Source organism: Musa acuminata, chromosome BXJ3-9 (genome assembly GCF_036884655.1).
Source record: "Musa acuminata AAA Group cultivar baxijiao chromosome BXJ3-9, Cavendish_Baxijiao_AAA, whole genome shotgun sequence".
Lineage (NCBI taxonomy): Eukaryota > Viridiplantae > Streptophyta > Magnoliopsida > Zingiberales > Musaceae > Musa > Musa acuminata.
The window spans coordinates 10,685,230-10,705,926 of NC_088357.1; the positions used below are offsets into that span (position 1 = coordinate 10,685,230).

Here is a 20,697-nt window from a genome sequence, read left to right on the forward strand (position 1 = left end):
AAGAATGGACAAGAAGCACAAACCACCAGAAAACTCCCAATTAAAAAAAGAATAAATTTATTATTTTATTGCTTCTGGTGAACTTCCCACTAGTTCCTAATGACAAATAAGTGTTGGTAGTTGGAAAAGAATTTACAAAATCTAAGCTATTCCTATCTTTAACCAATAACACCAACATACACATTGTGAAAGAAAAACATAAACAATCAAATTATGTCTTCAAATTATTATGTTGCTTGGTTTCTGGGAGATTTACTCTTTATCCTTCTTGTATGCCATAGGACTGATGCATGTTTACCATAAACCTAATGAAGTTACTCCATTTTCTTGTGTAAAATAGTTATTCAGTTCCTACTGTGATTTGTTAAACTAAATAAGGATTAGTTACAGAATCCAACACATTTTTGACTTAGAATACAAGGAAAACTTGCAGCATTATCGTGCTATTTTAGAAGTTTTTGAAAATTTGTATTTTCCTTTCTCCAATCAAATTTAATTATAAGAGATTGTTGAACAACTTTCTTGTGAAATCCAGTAATTTAATTCCAGAAAATTCAGTACATGTTCTTTTTTTTCAGTTTTCATCTCTAATAATAAGTATTTAGTCATTAATGTAGTACTGAATCCCAAAGTGTTAAATATTGATCTGAGACCATTTCAGCAACTTAAACTAGTATGGTCCTAAAATACAAAAAGCAAGGTTTGCAATACTATGGGTATGATTCAGTAAAGTCATATTTACCAGTCTGATACCCGCCAACATGCAGACTAAGGTAAACCAGAACTGTATTCCCCTTTTTTTGTCCTTTTTGTGATTTTCTCAAAACTCAGTACATACCAACAGACTGACACTGTTGGTACTACTTGTGTATCACTGAAAAAACATGGTGGTACATCAGGTTGAACTGAGCCATATGGTCCATTTGCTGGTGAATAGTTGGATTGGTCATTGTGGTTGGTATTTACTTGTACAGTTGGTTATTTAAAGTTTAAACCCAATGAACTTTGTATATATTAGCCAAATTGTTTATTTGTATGTTCAAATTATTAAAAGTTCCCTACTAAAAAGGGCCTAGACAAGTGTCTGTCTATATGATGCATGAAATTGGATGAATATCCTTGATGTAACTTGTAGTTAAGTATTTGCCACAAAGAGTGATATTCGAATATGGTACCTATATGGATGGAAAAGGTACTGATATTGATTGACTATAATATTTATGAACAAGCTCACTCAGAAACCCAAGCCAGCAGCTCTAATTTCTCTTTTTTAATTGTTTAAATTCTGATGAAACTATACAATAGGCTTTTCTTTACCAATTTTCTATTCATTAAAATAGGACTCTCAGCAATGTTAAAAGCAGGAGTGAAATTTAAGAGAAGTGTAATATTCTTTTCTGAATAGCTGCACAAGTGATTAACTTCAACATTGTTGGTCAACCACCACTTGACAATATATAACAAATTTTAAGGAGCAAGTAATGGATATATTAACAACAATATTGTGATACAGACATAAACAAGTTACCTAACTATCATGAATAAGTTTGTTTGTAGGTTTTCATTTATGATATCCTAATATCATACAACTAATTAGTGTAATATTTCAAAATTTATTTTTCAAATAAATATCCATTTTAATTAAATGGAGTTTACAGCAACCATATCAGAAGACACGATATTGGATAGTTACTTTCATTGCATACCAGAGGTGTCTCTTGGAAAGAGAGATCATCAGCATGAAGTTCTCTATCATGGACCACATCAAGTAGATCATCAGGGGGAATACTTTCTGGAATTATGGAATTCGATATTCCAGGTTCTGAAGGGAAGTTTACACTTTCTGCTTGAGGAGTAGAAGGTGTAGTGTATGACTTTGTAACACTTGATTTGTCACCATCTGAACTTGTCAATGTTGTCAAACCACTATCTCGTTTCTGGAAAAAAGAAAAACAATCAAGGACATGCAACAAAAAGATAGCATAATGGTAAAACAGCATCAACTAATCATCTTTACTAGATTATGTAGCCATACTGACAGAACTTGAAGTACCCGAGAAATGTCAGAGCTATAAACAGGGATATTTCAAAAATTGCCTATCATGAACTTGCCAAATATATTTTACATATTGTTATTAATCATACACTTCGTGGATACATGCTTGATGTTTCCTCGGAGGTTTTTTAACTGCCCAGTAGAAGGCTTGTACCAATTTCCCTGCTCCATGTACCAGAGGCTATCAAACTGCAAATACCACCCGTATCGAACCATATTGGACGGTATTGCAGACCTTATTTTTCATAAAAGTTAATTTTAACAGATAAACACCCCCTTTTTAGCTAATAAGATCTTTCAGAAATTGAGAATGAATTCATCATGAGCGTTAAACATTGGATAAATCACAATTATAATAAGTACAGTGAAAATCAGTTCAGAAGCCCAGCCTTTAGTTTAACTAGTTTCAACAAATATTTTTTAAAAAATTGAGAAAATAAAGGAGATATTTAAAATCTGGTCTCGTTTTAGATTATGGTTGGACCATGGAGTTCCACCTTTTCCAGCTTCAGCTTTCACTCTGAGTCTCAGAACCAAAATCATAAAATTCTAGACTCAATTGTGTAGTTTAGTATCATTATAAGTAAATTTTCATAATCTTTAGACTTTCGGTTATGCTGCTTTATCAAATATGTACTATTAAGCATGTGAGTCAGTGTGACAATCATTGTAGTAAAGAATTAACTGCCAAGTTTACTACTGAACATAAAAGAGAACAATGTACTAGCATACATATAAGAATGGCATATTGGCACGATAAAAATCTGAGAGAAATGCAACCAAATAATTGGCCTAGCACAAGTGTCCATAGATAGGCTGACATGTCTCTGAAATAAGGTCCTTGCCACCGAACAAAAAGTCTAAATTTTAATTGCTAAAATCTTAGAATATGAAATTCAATGAAGTATGAATTTTTCAAGAAGAAGCTAAATAGGAGTTCCATTCAGACAATTATGCTATATGGCTTGATGCTATATCATATTTTTTTACGACAGATGTAAACTTATCAATTTCAATTAGCGCTAACTGCTGAAAATGGAGAATCAAAATGTACCTGTGGTTTTAAATACTGGCAGGCATGATGCATACCTACTGGTATTTAATGGTCCGAGCAAGAACCAGTATTGGATCATATAGTCCAGGTACTGGCCAGTATTTAAACTTTTAAATTTTAATAATTTCATTAGTTAATACAGGATGGTATGGGTCGGTGGTCTAACCTGTACCTATGTGATAAATTATTGTAAATTACTGTAACTCTGATTTAGAATGTTGCCTCTACCTATGTGATTTAGTTATGTATGTGCTCTAAGCATCTGTTGTTCACTCTTTATCATTGTCATTGTCTGCTGATAGACTTTTTAATAACTATCCTATTTTCAATTTTTCTTAATGCAATTACATTGTTCTGTTGCTTCCTGTATAGGATGATAGCACTAAAAGGTGCAACAAGTTCACTTGTTCATAATAAAGAAATCAGGTAATGAAAGTCAACATAAATCAAGTGACACAAGGAATTCCAATTATATTGACAAGTAAAAAGAAGTTCCGTAGCTTGAACCATCAACTCAGCTGTTCATACCCGTAGCTTGAACCAATTTAGGAGTCCATGTTTTTTGTTCTTTTTCTCCTCTTTCAAAGCATCATCATTAGTTTCACCAAATCCTTCAAGTGGAGCATAGAAGACACCATTTTCATTATCTAATATCATATCTCGTCTCCGATATGGGAGATAAGCAAGCTGCAGGATGACATAATGTTCTAAATTAGATCATCAGAGAATCAATGGAAAAAATAATTAAGTGTTCAATTGATATTTTGAACAAAACAATAAGAAGGGAATAGTAAATTATCTATTCAAGAATTCATGTGCATAGATTTATAAGACTCCTGACCTCCTCTTCTCCAAAAGAGTGTCTTCGCCTAGGAGCAGCATGTGGAGGAAATATTGGAGACTGGTTTGTTTTTGTAGAAACCAAAATTAATTTTGTCAAACGTTGTATCCTTCCCAGTAAAGCAGCTTTGGCTTCTTCTTCCTGTTCCAGCCTTGACTGTAGCTTGACATGACCATCCTCTAGCTTTTCATGTTAAAATTTGCACTAGTCAAATTGACACTGAACAGTAACTAAAGAATTTAATTCTAGGAAGTCACTGAAACCATAGTCCCACATACAGCTGTTAAGTAAAATATAAAAATGCATAAATGGTGCAGCACCAGACTTCCAAAGAGTAGTATGACATAACTACAACAAATAGGTTTTCATATAATAGGTCGATGTGATGTCTTTTAAACTAGAATTAACCAAAGAAGAAATTTAATCTATTGTTACATCTAACATGTGTTTAATAGGTACATGTAGCTGACTGAGGCAAAATTTTCATTTCCTTTTTCTTCCAATTAGTTATTATCTTCTAATCTATTCCGGTTGTAAAATCGCACCATCCTACACATTTGACACTGAAAATTTCATACCTCTAATCTTTATTGTCGCTAGCATATCAATAATAAACTACATATCAATATTTATTGAAAATATTTAATAAATTATTGGAAAAAGGGACAAAATAGACTGGTTAAAAAGCTTAGGAACTTGAACCTCTTACTATTTTTTATGCCACTTTCAAGGACCTTTTATTTTTTTACCTTAGTCATTTTTACCTTCTAAAGTATTAACAATGAAACATGAATAACTAATATACCTATATGAGTAGGTGGGACTTTCCAGATAACATGGACTACTAACAGTCGTACTTTTAGAAGTTGGAACATGTTAAGATCAAATCCCAAACATTGATACACTGACTCTGAAACAAACCATAAATGTATGTCCCAAGTGGAAGTGTGGAACAGTTATTTTCTCATCATAAGACCTTAAAATACAAATATATTGTACCTAAAATGCTAGAAAGTTTTCATGGAAACCTTCTGCTCCATAGAATTCATCCCCAAGACTAGATGAAAGACAAGCGCCTAGTCTTCGATCACTGAATGTCCGATACTTGATACATGACAGTGACTAACAACTTTCACTAACCGGACTATAAATTCAGTGACCTTAAATCATCATGAAGGAATAACCATATATCTACATTAACAGAAAAGCTTTGGTGTCACTACACATTTGAATATAGGCCTTGTTGGTGGGTTAAACAACACACAGACACTTGAAATTGTTTCCCACATCGTTATTAGATATGTGCTGGTATGAGTCATTGAAGAAACTTTTGCCTAAGGCAACATTATGATTCTTCATGGAGATGTGTCAGAATAATTAATTCTCCAAGTTTGATTGACTTCAATTGGTGCAGACCAGTTCTAGCTGACTTTTAAGTTTTAACTGTAATATCAGAAAACCAACCAAATAAGAACCAGTGATTTAAAAAACACTATGCGCCAAGGTCCAAAAATGCCCGAGGCACTAGGCGCTCGCCCGAGCGAAACAAGACGCTAAAATATAAAAATATATAATATAATTAAGAAATATAATTATTTAAATAAAAATATGATATTAAATTAAGAAAATCTTGTAAAATTACAATATCACATTAACAAAAAGTCTCAAAATTCAAAACAATAATAATAATTTTAAATAAATAAAAATTAATAATATTAAAATCAAAATAATATATTATTAATCTAATAAATAAAAATACTATTACTAGTATACAGTTAGTAGTATACTGTTAATAGTATACGAAGTGAGAAGAGTGTGAGTAAGAGAAAGATCGAGGTTGCTAACTGAGAGCAGCGACAGCAGTAGCGGTAGCAGTGAACAGCAACAGCAAGAGCGGCAAGTGACAACAGTGGCAGCGAGCAATGAGATCCGGAGTGGGAGCAAGAGCGGCGAGCGACGATGGTGGCAGTGGTAGTGGCAGCGGTAGCAGTGAGCAACAGTAGCGGGAGTGGGAGCGGCGAGCAACGACAGTGGCAGCGGTAGTAGCGAGCAACGGCAACAGGAGCGATGAGCGACGACAATGGCAGCGGGAGCGGGAGCAGCGAGCAACGACAGTGGTAGTGGGAGCAGCGAGCAGCGACAGTGGCAGCAACAACAATATAAGCGAGTAGCGACAGTGGCAGCGGCAACGGGAGCGGCGATAGTGGCAGCGGCAACGGTAGTAGCAAGCAGTGGCAACGAGAGCGGGAGCGGCGAGTAGGGTTAGGGTTGGGAAGTCGTGAGAGGAAGGCTGATATCGGTACTTTAGTTGGTTCAATGAACCAACTAAAGCACTGGAGACCAAACCAGACCTAAAACGCTGGTTAGATCGCATGGTTTAACCCGAGCACTCACCCAAAGCGCTCGGTGCCTAGGCTCGGGCGAGCACCCAGGCGACGCCTCTTTAAAGTGCGCCGCCTAGAAATGAAATGAGGCGCTCGGGCCTCGCCTCGCCTCGCCCGAGCGCCTATTGAAATCATTGATAAGAACCCGACAATACTGTTACATCACTCAATCTCGATTATGTTATTGACTTTGATAGCCTCTTTCATGATTCATTCATCATCGCTATAATAATAAAACTAGAAAGACAATAACATATGAACTGAATAACATGTAATATTTTAAAAATGAACAGGTTCATGAGGTTACCTCTAAATATTCTATTTAAAAGCAAGGTGTTATATTACCTTCCAAAAGGTGCATTGCACAAGTATGCAATGATGACCTACCTTTTGTTTTAAGAGAAAAATGTCATCTTCTCCAGTATCTTTCTGTGGAGTAACTGTCACAATTCCTCTCTTTAACTGTTCTAGCTCTTGTTTTAAGCAACGGATCTCATTTTGGTACTTCTTTATCATAGACTTTTCATCTATAATCTACATCAATAAATGAAACCTTAAGACAATTATATAAGTGAAATAAGTCAAAACATAGAAGGAAATGTAAGATAGACAGACAAGGAATAACATTTGCTAGAAATTAAACTCCACTTAAGGAGTTGGTGGACTATTATCCTTAAGCTAGTCAAACATTTACTTAAGTCTGATGGACATACTTTATTTTGTGAAGCTTGAATCTCAATGCATTTTGCCCGATGGGCAAATTTCAGTGTGTTATGTGTCTCCTCTGCATTGCTTGATGATGGGGTTACTGTACAGATGAGCTAACAAAAGAAAAATAAATTCAGACTTAGCCCCTAAATTAATGATTTTGATTAAAGTTGCACAGTGAGTAACATCAACTTACAGAAACACGCCCTTGACCACTTAAAGATGATTGGAGGAGACGAGTTAATTTGGAATCTCTATAAGGGATATGTGTAGCTTTTCCATCAGTCAATTTTGCAATTACCTGGAAAATGAAGTAGTTTAGCAAATTTACAGGAAGAATTTGATAAATAAAGATGTGGGTTTGCTCAACATTAGTATTACATTGTGATCAAGCACATTATTATATTTCAGTTCAATCTAATTAATGATTCCAATTTATGGCATCTTAATGAATTTATCATGCAGAATCCAACTATAATGAAAGAACTACTAAAATCAAGGTTCGCCATTTCAAGTATTGGACACATCTCAGAGATTTGTCAGGCTGGTACATATCGATCTGTACTAATGTACCAACACATGGAATGTTGGGGGCATGCTATGCCTTGGTCGCCAATCGAACCAGTCTGTACCACGCGTACCATACCAACTCGGGCAGTACAGCAAATGATAAGTAAAATTACAACTGAAACTAGATCATGTGAAGAATAAAGGATAACTTCGCAGGTTCAGTAGAAACTTGCTGGATTGGTTTTGTTCCAGCTAACTATGCGTCACATAGCACAAGCTTAAAAGCATTTTCAAAGTGTGAAGAGTGAAAAATAATTTCCTAGTCTATTGAGTTCCAACTATTGATATTTTGGTTTGTCATTTCACAAAGAATTCCACAATTAGAAATAACTGTTTAGTTGACCAAAAGAGATGATTTTAGATTCAGCATTCATATAGGAGAAAGTTCAGCATATTATCCCTATATTGAATGTTTTAATGCTGCTCTAGAGAGGAACAAAGTTCAGTATGACATGGATTAAATGAACACCTCTTCATGCTCTTCAGTATGAAAGATTAACTAATTTATCCTTGTTGGTCCAATCATATTACAGTCATGTAGGATTAGTTGTTGCCTTTATACTCTTTTGGTCTTAGCTGTTCTTTATAAAATAAGCAAAATAACTCAAACTAAGTAAAGAAGCTAATGAGTAACAACCATGAAAGAAGCACTCCTAGCTAAATAAAAGGCTGCTAATCCCCGTAAGATTCATAATCAAATTACTGCTTTCAGAAAAATTCAGTAACCTGTATCATCATATCAAATAGCTCATTCTTGAATCATGAACAAATACATGTAGCAGTAGCCCATACTTGTAGGATCCAACAATTCTTTTAAAATCATTTGATAAGGAGTTTTTTGAACAAATAGTTTTGCTTTCAAGTTTCAACGTTAAACTTCTTTGTTCAACGACTAGATGTTAACATTAGTGTTAGTAGATGATTTTGTTTCCCATATATCCTGATCACCTATAAGTTTGTTATATAATGTTGATGAAATCAAGGGCTGCCCTAGCATAAAATATGCGCACATAAAAGCGATTTTAATTTCGTACCATACCGCCCAGTATGGGAGGTACATATCAGTCCGCTAGCAAACTGGTACACGGACCACCCAATACCCAGTAGTATCAATGATATAACCCCATCTCGAACGATATAGGGCTGTATTGGATGGTAACGATCAAAATTTCGACTGTTACCATCCGGTACAGGTTAATAACAGTCAAAATCGACCGTTACCAAATGTAACAGTGCTCCAATGGTCAATTTGAATGTTACCTAAAGTGCACAAACCACCACATATCTTTTAACTAGATTATCCACCTTCAACTAGCAATTAGATTTTAGGCCATCCAACATAAGAGTGTGATGTTATATCAAATGCAATAGTAAATGGTGGAACATTCTCTCCATATTTAATTGTTTTAGTCTTCCACAATTTACATTACTATCTTCAGCCTGATCCTCCTGCATTGGAAAAACGTATCATACTATGAGATGAAAACATTTAAAAACTCCAATCATATCCTTGTTATTCATCCATGGTTGGGGATAACCAGACAAACCATAAGTATGTAGAATCTGAAACCATCATCCTACCACTAATATAGCTATTCCTAACTGTAAGCCATCATGATATGCAACGTCTTTACAATTAAAAAATAAAGTCCAAGCAGGCCAACTTGAAAACCTTCTTTAACCCTAGTCTTGCATGAACACCTCAGTATGGAACAATTTAGTTCTATAGTTAGCTATGTAGTGCTTAACTGCTTATATTATAGGCCCTATTGAATAGTTCCAAAATTTGTAGAATATCAGTTTCTAACATAATCATCTTTATGAGGGAAAAATTTTGGTTGCATCAAATGTTTTACTGCCACCTATATCCTAATTATTCAGCCCAGCTATTTCCTGCCAACTTCTAAATTGTAAAGGGATACTCACTTTCAGCTTGCTATCACAAAGTTTACAAAGAAGACTTGCTGCTTGCAGCCAAATCAGAGAGGATGTTAAGGTTTATCAAATTTGTAAGGTTAAGAAGTTCCAATTTCACATTTTTGACTCTTTCTCTTTAAGGAAGACTCTATGCTTGTCCTTGTCACACAACCTTCCGAGCAAAACTAATGGTGTCCTTCCCATCTCTTTCGTGCACCATGAAGTTGTCATAAAGCATTTTATTTAGGTTTATTTAGGTTTTCATGTTTGCAAATGTTTTAAAGTTTGATCAAGCCATGTGTTCGAACCCAAAATCCCATCACTAGTCCTGATCATTCTTATGTTATTACACCATAGAATATAGGTCAGAGCGTTCTTCTGAGCAGTTGTGCCCATCACCAAGCCTTAAACTTCTCAATAATACTTTTGAGTAGTCTTAAAACCTCATGAAGTTGTTTTTTTACATCTCAATTTAATAAAAGGAGATAAAAATTGAAAGAAGGAAATAGATAAAAGATAAAGAAACAAATGGATCAAACATGAGCCCCCAAAACAGAGCAGTCCACATACCTGTTTATGACCAAATCAGTATGTACAATCGGTTTCACACCAGTTCAGACGAAATGACATTCTTCTTTATAGAATCTAGACACATCCAAATTAACTATTCCAAAATCTTAAGATTGTGACCTTTGAAATAAGGCACATTAGCTTTCAATTTTTACTAATATATAGCATATATCGATCTTTCCAATTTTTTTCAAAAAAAAGCTTGCATACCACGGTAGACCCTGCTGGCTTTGGCGGGAGAAAGGAACAGAAACAGTGGAGTGTAGAAGGAAGAAATCTTTTTTAAGATGGTCCAAATATGTCCAGATAAGATCTATAAATGAGTTAGTAAGGTCATGAAAAATAATTTAGAGATAAGGAAAGCCCAAGGCAACTAGCTTAGAAATAATAAACAAAGGATTTAATGGATCTTGAATAATCTAGCAACAGATTTTTAAAATCTTAATGGCAGGAAATAATTCATCTTCAGGATATCTGATCTTACGTTGTTCCAACAAGTGTCATTGAAGGACCTTAAAGTGAAGGAAGTTAATAAAGTACATTTTTATGCAATTGATGGAGCACAAATTTAATGCTTCCGAATAAATTAGCTTGGTTCATTTAATAGAAATAAACCTATGTAGATCAGGTTTCCTTGGCAAGGAAACAGTTTCTATTGGAATCTAGGTGGAAAGTACAACATGGTACACTGCTGAGAAATATTAAAAATTTTCTCAATGTCAGTATCTGTTGGTGTGTTCAGTACACCAGCATAGAGATGCCTTGGTCAATATAGACTGTTAAATCCATATTCCTTAGCCTTCTCCAAGCACAAAGTTCAATGTTGTTTAAGCTAACGTTTCACATACTAGAACCCAAATTTTAAAATAGAATAGAAAAAATTAAAGATGTGCCGAGTCTGCCAACACATATACATCGTCACAAAAAAAGTGAATTAAAGAACAGAGATATAATAATTCTAGGAAACCAACATATTTAGATATAAAAATTACAGAAACAATGGTTTTAAGATCTTACAGTTCCAAGAGTTAAGAGGCTTTTATTTATAAAAGACCCCTCTCTCCGACGGACTCCAGTAGTTTCAGCTCTCGAGCTCTCAGAACCTGCCAGATCGATAAGGTTCTGCATTTAACAAAAGAAAATAATTAAATAATTAATGGATTGTTTCATAATGATCTAGTGACAATAAAAGGATACATCAGGATGAAGAAATTCCAGCATCGAAGTCAAAAAATGGAGTCTATGCTAGAAGCATATAAATGATGAAGTAATGAAAAACAAGAATACAACTAGATAAAGTTTTAAGGCATGAATGAGATAAACTTACAAGCTGCGAAAAATTAACTGCTCCCCCTTCACTGCAATCACCACAAGAGCTACTTTCTATTGTCTGTAAGGAAGCCATAAATTTATGTAACAAAAACTTAAATTTGCAATTACTTCAGGCATCCATTAAGGATTGTTGATATTGGTTCATAAGTGATCTGAAAGACTCTGATGTTAAACCAATTTTCCTACTCAAGGTTAATAAATACAATAATAAAAAGTGTAACTGCAGATGCAAATTCTAAGAGTTCAAAATTGAATCCACTGCTCAAGGTACCAATACCACTGGCATATATGTGGAAGAGCTGTAAACAGCAACTGAAAATATGGAGAACTCCTGAACTAACTAATTTTTGAGTTATCCATCTTTCATGATCTACATATTACAAAATAAATTAAAGCAAGTAGTTCACAAATTTTATTAAATTTGTAGAGAATGCAGGAGGTAATTTTGATGGCAGTAGTTAACAATTCCCCAGGCCTAGAGATCTGGCAAACCAGTTGCAACTTTATCTTCTACAGTTTTCATAAATAATAGTTAACTCTTAGTAGCCAATTATGCCAGTAAAAAGGGAAAAATCTCTTCAATTATATATTTTTATGCAATCAACCCTATTTTATGGATGAAACAAAATAACAGCTGACTATATTTAGCTCTGTTGAAAATTGCATCATCTATTTTTTTCAGCTTATCTTGTTTCCACATAATATATATTACAAGTCTTGTTTCCAATTATCTCCAAAAATTCTATTTATTTCAATGTATAAATGTCGTTTATTTGTTTATAATGTGACGAACATTGTAGCAATAGCCCCTTTGGGCCTGTAGCAACAAAAACCCAGACCTTTTTCTTTTTCAGATACCATGCTTACCAACATGATCCATGGGCCATTTAGGTAATATGCTTCACATAGACAGCCATGAATAACATCTAGAATAACAAGTGTCATGCAATTGGGCCATATTACCATACCTCTTAAGCAATTGAAATGATTACCTTTTAGAACACTGGTGGCTTCTAAGTAGATTCTTCTCAATTCCACATCTATGAATTGCTGATTTTAACAAAGTAATTAAGTTGAGAATATACCTTGACTTCTAATCTCGCCCAATTAATTGTTGGTGAGGGACTTTCTTATGTCTGAAGTCAATTTAGGGCCATCTTTTTCAATTTGTAGGGTCCATAATGATTCACAGATTTCAAAAAATTAAGATCAGTAAAGATTAAACAAGTTGATTTTTTTCTTTTAAATTTCAACATCCTACAAGAGTTGATTCTTTAGTCCAGATTTTCAAAAGGAAAAATTAAGATAGAAGAACAAAAATGCCTTCATATTGGTGAAAATAGTCTCCTTCCAGTGCCATTTGACCTTCAATAGCTTATTCCTCTCGTATTTTAAAATCAATTTGCTTTTAAACTTTCTATCTACACTATCATCCAATCCCCCTTATTTCATTGATGATTTTTATGTTAGTTTTTGATATATGATGCTGCACTTTTTATGCAGCAACGGAAATCACTTTAATATTTAAGCCCAGCAAACTAATCACAATAAATAATTTGAAATGCTTCAAGCAGAGCAATATACTTAAAGAGTAATGACTGTTGTACTGCCCAAAAAGGTATGAAACGGGCGGTACATGCCGGTCTAGGCATGGACCGATACACGGGCCACCCCGTTTCAGGCTGCCCAATCAAAATAATTAAAAAAATAAGGTAAAGCAGTGAGGCCATCCAATTCAGCACTAAGAAAAGGAAAAAAACCAACTTAGGACACACGTTCCTGCTGCCATCATCACTGACATTGCCTCGCCGCTGCCCCTGCAGCTATTTCACAATGTTGCTGCCACCACTGCTACTTCGTGATGCCGCTGCTACCATCGCTGCTTTGTGAATCCTTGGTCATGTCGTTGCTGACACATTCCTTCTTCTTCCCAAATACACTCCTACCTCTTCGCCACCTCTTTTTCCTTCTTCCTTCTTCGCCACTTCTTCTTCTTCCTTCTTATATTGCTTCCTCTTATTCCTTCTTCCTTCCTCCTTCCTCCTCTGACTCTCCACTGCCCCTTCCTCTTCTCCCTCTTTTTCTGCCTCTTCAAAACAACAGTAAATACCGATGTACTGTGTGTCAGTACACTAGTACTGACCAGTACATACCAGCTCGGTACATGAGACGGAAATCCTTGTTAAAAACCAACCATTAAATATGGCATAGATATTGTATGGAAATAAATTATATGCTCAAACACTATCATTTTACGTCCCGTTGTAGAGAAGAGAATGTTAAGAACTAGAAACCAAGGAAAATTTACCATATCTAAGGGATGGGATAGCATGGTTTGAACTTTGAAGTACCACCAGATACAGTGATAGACCAGCCCATTTTGGGCCATACACCTTACAGGGTGCAGTAAAAGGGGTTTAGGGAAAAGATTTTTATATATTGGCACGATAAATAATCCATTTTATATTATGCTAACTGCTAAGCAAGGTTCGCAATACCGTACCATACTGGTATTTCGACCTGGGCTCGGTACCGGTATGGTACGGTATACCGAGCGGTACACCCAGGTGTACCGAGTGGTATACTCAGGTGTGCCGAGCACCGTAGCACTACAGTGCTACAGTGCACTCGGACCGGTAATAGATGGTCCACATACCGGCAACCGGTCGGACCAGTACATACCACCCATACCAAGCGGTACAGTTCGGTACTGCAGACCCTGATGCTAAGCTTGGCATGGCTATATTGGATTGCAGGGCATGAAAAACGTTAGGTGCTTCCAAATAATACTATTATTAATGTTTGTGCGTTGCTTTTCTTTTTCCTTACCGATGAAATATCCCAGACAGAAAAAAGCTGGTACCAGACTAGATCTAAAATGTTATTTCGGTATATAAAAATTAACTGGTAAACGATAATCTATCGAATAGAAGATACAGAATGCTGGTTTATTCTTCTTCTTTTATCTCATTTTCTTTATTTATGACATTGACATGTGTTGAAGGATTCAAAATATTTCTTATGTTGTTTATTTCCTTGTAAATCTTTTCTAATTTGTAGGATTTACTAAGGATAGCTTTCTATTTTTGTAGTTTTCTGATTTTGTGGAATTTTTTTATTTTGTAAAATAGTTTCCATTTTTCTACAATTACGTGCTTTATGTTTTGTAAGTTTGGTATTAAATGAAATAAGAAGAATTCATTTCTACATTCTTTCTACTTTTTTTGGGATGGTATAAAAACCATTCTGAAAAAAAGGCATGAAGACATGTTTAGTGCATTTATTGCTCAAGTACCTCCCTTTCTTTCTCGTGTCAGAAACTTATTCAACCTAATTCTAAGCCAATTCTGCCTTTAATCAACCTATGACTCAATCATTCACTAGTGAACTTCAAAGCATTTAACCTTCCTTTAGTGAAATAGAAGTTAAGCTCTACTGCCTTGAAAATGAAATTCTCAGAAGATTATATAACTTATAGTCAGTATAGAATCCTTTATTAATGAAACCAACTATCAATCACAACTGAAACAGGAAAGCCTTGGAAAAAAACAGAAAGAACCATGAATTTAGATAAATGTTCAGGGATGTGGAATGCTCCACAGACCAAAAATTAAGACTTTAACATTTGGGAACAAATATGTCATGCTAACAGTACAAGTCTCCTTAGATTATCTTAGCATCTTAGTTGGTCGAGTATTAAATTTTGAAAGGTCTGTCACAAAGATAAACTGGGAGAATTGAAATAAATAACCCATTTAAGTGCAGGATAGGTACCAGTGTGAAAATTGTATGACTTCGACTGCTTAGTAAATTGAAGTTATTTGATCCAACATGTCTATGCTCTGTCATCAACTCAAAAGTTACCATCGTTAGCATGATAAAGAGGCATCAAAAGCATAAAACATGAAAAAGTTTATATAAAGCAATTAACTTTCTAACCTAACAAGCATGCGTCTACTGGAAAAAGGTACTTTTTTTTCATGCCATTACATTTATCTGTTATGGATTATGATCGAACCAAGTTCCTCTCTCATGTGGACTGTTGCTAGATGGTCATAAAAATTAAAAGAATGAACAGTATTTGATCCTTGCAAGACAAATAAAATTAGGGGCTAATAAGATATTTTAGCTACTGGAAACAGCTGACCTCACAGATTATGCAGATTATTTTTTTTTCTTTTGTGACTATATATATATATATATATATAAAATAAAACTCTTTTCACTCAATTGTCTGAACTTTTCTTTTTGTCCACTCACTGAATCAGACACCAGCATATGTATCTCAGTCTTATTGGTATATGGTTCCAACAAAAATTGCAAGTTACATATAAAACTACTTTGTGAACTAGCACTTGCAAATAAAGGCAAATAAGAGTGACAACTATTCTATATGTAATTAAATTTGCTCATTTGGAAGGAAAAAGAATACAAAAACAAAAAATTTACTGATCAGAAATAACCCGCTGATATTCCAGTAAGCAGAAATCGAGATTAGTTGAAAACAATATTAGAAAGGCCTACTAAGTAGCAAACACTCCAGCCCGTATAACTATGTAAGACAGGGAGATTCCTTCAATTAGAAAAGTGTCCTTTTCAGCCATCAAATTAGACATGACTAAACGGAAACAATATCTTGGTATCATATAAACAAACTGTTTTACCAACATAAAAATCAGAGTCAGCCATCAAACTAGACATGACTAAACGGAAACAATATCTTGGTATCATATAAACAAACTGTTTTACCAACATAAAAATCAGAGTTATTAAAAGCTTATAAAGCACTCGAGTGCTAAGATCCCAAGTCCTCTGAGCATGCATTGGTAAAGAAAATTGCAAGTCATACTGAAATATATTAGAGACAATGTTCAGACTAAAATAATTGGAGAATCACAGTTTACTTATCATTCAGTTGTATATAATACATATATAGCTGCTGGGAATACAGTGAGAAGCTTAAAGATGGATATTGTAGTTATAAGAAAATATATATATTGTCAGAAGAAGGAAAATAAAACCTGAGAAACATTTGGTTGGTGGTTTCAGATAACAACAAAACAGAAAAATTAAAAAAGAGAAAAGAAGTCTAGAGAGAAAGAAAAAGAGAAGAAATAAAATAGAGGTGCCTATACAAAAGAAAATGAACGAGGAAAGAAAGCATGAGAACAGAAGAAATAAACAAAGAAATAAGAAAAATAAAAGAGAGTTGAAAGAAAGAGGAGAAAATAGGGACAACAGAAGCATATGATGCAAAATCCTTACCGTTTGGTCTTCAAACAAGAATCCCTTTAAAAAAAATCTAATCTATAATACTTAAATCAAATAATTTGATAAAGAATTAAAGATAAACTTGATAGACATATTAATCATGTATGAAGCACACCTTTCATAAACCCTGGTTTCTTGAGAAGGTGCATAGTGCTTAACATAAGGTGCACATTAGTGAAAGTACACCTTTGATAACATGGCATAAAAATAATAAAAACATTGGTAAATGGACATTTGGCCTTTGTATTCAAAGTTGCATCAACCAAACATTTGGAATCTCTAGACACTAGAATATTATTCATTTATTCTCCTAGTTGGAGCTCAATTCTAAGAAATACATTACATCAATTTTGTCGATGCTTTGACATCCACATGTGATATTCTTTGGTATATTTAAATAGAGCTAGAAATAAGTTAAGCAAGTAGATGATAGGTCAGATAATATTTCAATTAAATGAATTACCCTTAATTACAGAACAACGATTTGGACTTCATTGCGGAGCGAGTTCTCGATTGATGTATTGTTTTGTGAAACCAAAAAGAACTAGATATATTGTTTTGTGAAATAAAATGATTTCTCCATTGCACAGCAGTCAAACCAAATGATCTTTATATATTCTATTCGGTGATTGCAAAAGGCGCTCGGGCGCTCGCCTAGGCGCTCGGGCGAGGCGAGGCGAGGCCCGAGCGCCTCGCTAATGTCGCTGCTCGCGCCTCCCGCGAGCCTTCCCGCTGCTCGCGCCTCCCGCAAGCCCTCTCGCTGCTCGCGCCTCCTGCGAGCCCTCCCGTGAGCCTTCCCGCTGCTCACGCCTCCCTCGAGCCCTCCCGCGAGCAGCGAGAGGGCTTGCGGGAGGCGCGAGCAGCGGGAAGGCTCGCGGGAGGCGCGAGCAGCGACATTAGCGAGGCGCTCGGGCCTCGCCTCGCCTGAGCCCAAGCGCTGGGCGCTTCGGGCGAGCGCCTGGGTAAACCAAGGCGACCGAACCAGAATTTTAGGTCTGGTTCAATCCTGGTTCGGTTGTTAGTTGGTTCAATCGAACCAACTAAACCGATATAACCCCAACCCTAACCCTAACCCAACACTAACCTGCTGCCGCTGCCGCTCTCGATCGCGATCGCGATCTCGTCGCTCGCTGCCGCTGCTCCCGCTGACGCTGCTCGCCGCTGTCGCTGCTCGCGCCTCCCGCGAGCCTTCCCGCTGCTCGCGCCTCCCGCGAGCCTTCCCGCTGCTCGCGCCTCCCGCAAGCCCTCTCGCTGCTCGTGCCTCCTGCGAGCCCTCCCGCGAGCCCTCTCGCTGCTCGCGTCTCCTGCGAGCCCTCCCGCGAGCCTTCCCGCTGCTCGCGCCTCCCTCGAGCCCTCCCGCAAGCCTTCCCTCTGCTCGCGACTCCCGCTGCTCGCGCCTCCCGCGAGCCCTCCCAGCTGCCGCGAGCCCTCCCTCTGCTCGCGAGTCCCGCGAGCCCTCCCGCTACTCGCGCCTCCCGCTCCCTTTCCTTTTCCTCCCGCCGCTCGCCGCTGCCGACGCTGCTTCCTTTCTCCGTCAAGCTCAGACTGCTCAGTATACTCTTAAATCTTAATATTAAGTTTATTTGAATTTTGAAATGATTAATTTTCATTAATAGATTAATAATATATTATTTTGATTTTAATGTTATTAATTTTGTGATTTTGTATCTTAGATTTTTTTAATTTAATAGCATATTTTTATTTAAAATTTTAAATAATTATATTTATTAATTATATTATATATTTTTATATTTTAGCGCCTCGCTTCGCTCGGGCGAGCGCCTAGCGCCTCGGGCGTTTTTGGACCTTGGCGCCTTTTGGCGCCTAGCGCTTTTTAAATCACTGATTATATTCGAGTATTTAAGCCTCCTCAGTAACCAAAGTTCAAATGGCAGGCTACATAAAAAAAATATGGAACTGCTCAATGCAATGTTTAAGTCAATTCTGTTTTCCTTTACAAGGTAAGATAGGGAATGCCTAATTCAATTCACAATAAAAATGAAACAGAAATCGAGAAAATTTCAAAAAAGCATAAGAGAAAGTCTAATCCAATTTTTGATGGGTTTTCCTAAAATTTGTTATCCTGAAAACATAATAAGGTTTTCTCTTCTTTAATTTGATAATTAGTTTTCTTCAGAATTTTGTTTCAATTTAGGTCAAATTATCTGTCTTTTATTAGGATCAATTGATGAGATTCTTTCATCATCTCATGCTAAGTTGCTAATGGTATAATCATCAGTCTATGAACAAAAATAAACTATCACGTGTTAATAGCTTGAAATCTAGAAGGCCTTGCCTTTGTTTGAAAGACACTTCCAGTCCTTTCAATAATCTGTCAGACCAGTATGGAACTGAAATACAGAGAAGGATGAAAACCTATGCTTTCTATTAATAGTCTGTAAGCAGTTTAGATATTGTAGGATCACTTTTGAAGGCTAGACTAATGAAAATGGATCCTTCATTATCAGATATCAAGTGCATTGGCCACCATTAAATTAATCCAGGTGCTTACACCTCCATCTTTGCATATATGTGTTCACATTTATAACCTGTATAAGTGTGTCAATTTCAGGATGTGTCCCTATGCAATATATAAATATCTTCCATGCATGTGAAAAACATTCATATATTGAAGAAGGATTCATCTAGAGATATTTAGATGTCCATTTTCAGTTACAACACATTTATTCTTGTACTTCTCACGATTTAATTTCAGAATTACAAGCACTAAAAAACTGACAACTAGAGGTCGATTTATGCCTTCCAAAATTGAAGCATAATAAAAAAATAATCATAGTGAAAAAAAATTGCAGTTCCTTTATCATCACTACCAAACCAGAAATTTTCCAATATGAGCATTTGGTTTATGAGACATATACTCTAATAATAATGTAAAGAAAAGAAAGGAGAGAGTTTGTGCACTCAAATAAAGACAACAAGTATGGATGGATTGTTGGAATCATATTTCAATATCAGACACAATCAGGCAGGCATTTCATGATAAATACTCAGAGCAGTATGCCAAGCTACAATAGTTTTGTCGGCTGTACCAAGGTTTATACCATATCAATCTACCCTAGTACATATGCCAATCAGCAAGAGACCTGCACTCTAATACCATGCCGATGGGTAAATTTAGTGGCCTAAGGACTGTTATATGATATATGATCCTTAATATCAAGAATAATTTTTGTGTTATAAAAGAAATAAAATGAAATTACTATTTAGATGCAAAATGCAGAGAAAAATAACATGAATATCATGTAGATCAAATTTAGAGATAATGGTTGACAAGTAGCAGTAGATACATAAAGATGATTAATGAGTAGGAAAAGTTATAGTGAGGTTAGTTGACCATCTATAGTTAGTAAGCAAGGATTAATCATATTCATATAAGTTGACCTGTAAAGATATAAACTCTTAAAGTTCACCTTCTCCAGCTGCAATAAGGGACAGTGCATGTGCAGGAGACAAGACAACCTCCTCCTTAATGCCTTCAACAAATGTTCCCTGTAAGAAGCAATGGAAAGTCATTAGATTATAAATATATCTGCAAAGACCAATTACTTGCCATTTTACCATATAAAGCTAACACTAATTTAGTAAGCATGTTGCAATAGACCTTTAATCCAAGATAAGAGAAAATATAGAAGATGCAATCATTATCAAACTCAAAGTTGATCATTCCCTGAAAAATCTCATACAAAACTAGCAACAAATCTAAAAAACTTCAACAAGGATGCAAGCAATATTGATTCTATGCTACTTGATAGTTGTCACATGTTGAATCAGCTGGTCTATGGCATATCTGCTTGTGTCTAAATTGCAGAATCCACCAAGCACACAAAGGAGCACTGTCTGTAAAGGTAAAAGACTAAGCACTGCCCTATACTAGAGGTATAAGGTCCACATTAGCAAACCAGTTTGGTATACATACCACTGGGTGGTACGGCAGACTATATTGCCTGATATCACTGGAAATAATAAAATAAAT

General features: G+C 35.7%; 1 protein-coding gene across 3 annotated transcripts in view; it reads right to left on the reverse strand.

Annotated features, from left to right (window-relative positions):
• The window catches only part of LOC135583770 (kinesin-like protein KIN-7D, chloroplastic), a 38,265-nt gene that overhangs the window by 2,929 nt on the left and 14,639 nt on the right, over positions 1 to 20,697 (reverse strand). For 2 of the 3 annotated variants that reach the window (XM_065168037.1, XM_065168039.1), the window contains exons 8-17: positions 20,135 to 20,213; positions 15,207 to 15,274; positions 11,428 to 11,490; positions 11,118 to 11,222; positions 7,240 to 7,344; positions 7,049 to 7,156; positions 6,723 to 6,869; positions 3,952 to 4,134; positions 3,639 to 3,797; positions 1,707 to 1,937 (exon numbers count right to left, since the gene is read on the reverse strand). In XM_065168037.1, coding sequence (XP_065024109.1) covers positions 1,707 to 1,937; positions 3,639 to 3,797; positions 3,952 to 4,134; positions 6,723 to 6,869; positions 7,049 to 7,156; positions 7,240 to 7,344; positions 11,118 to 11,222; positions 11,428 to 11,490; positions 15,207 to 15,274; positions 20,135 to 20,213 — 1,248 coding nt within the window. The remainder of the gene's footprint in view (positions 1 to 1,706; positions 1,938 to 3,638; positions 3,798 to 3,951; positions 4,135 to 6,722; positions 6,870 to 7,048; positions 7,157 to 7,239; positions 7,345 to 11,117; positions 11,223 to 11,427; positions 11,491 to 15,206; positions 15,275 to 20,134; positions 20,214 to 20,697) is intronic. The other variant, XM_065168038.1, reaches the window with a different exon arrangement.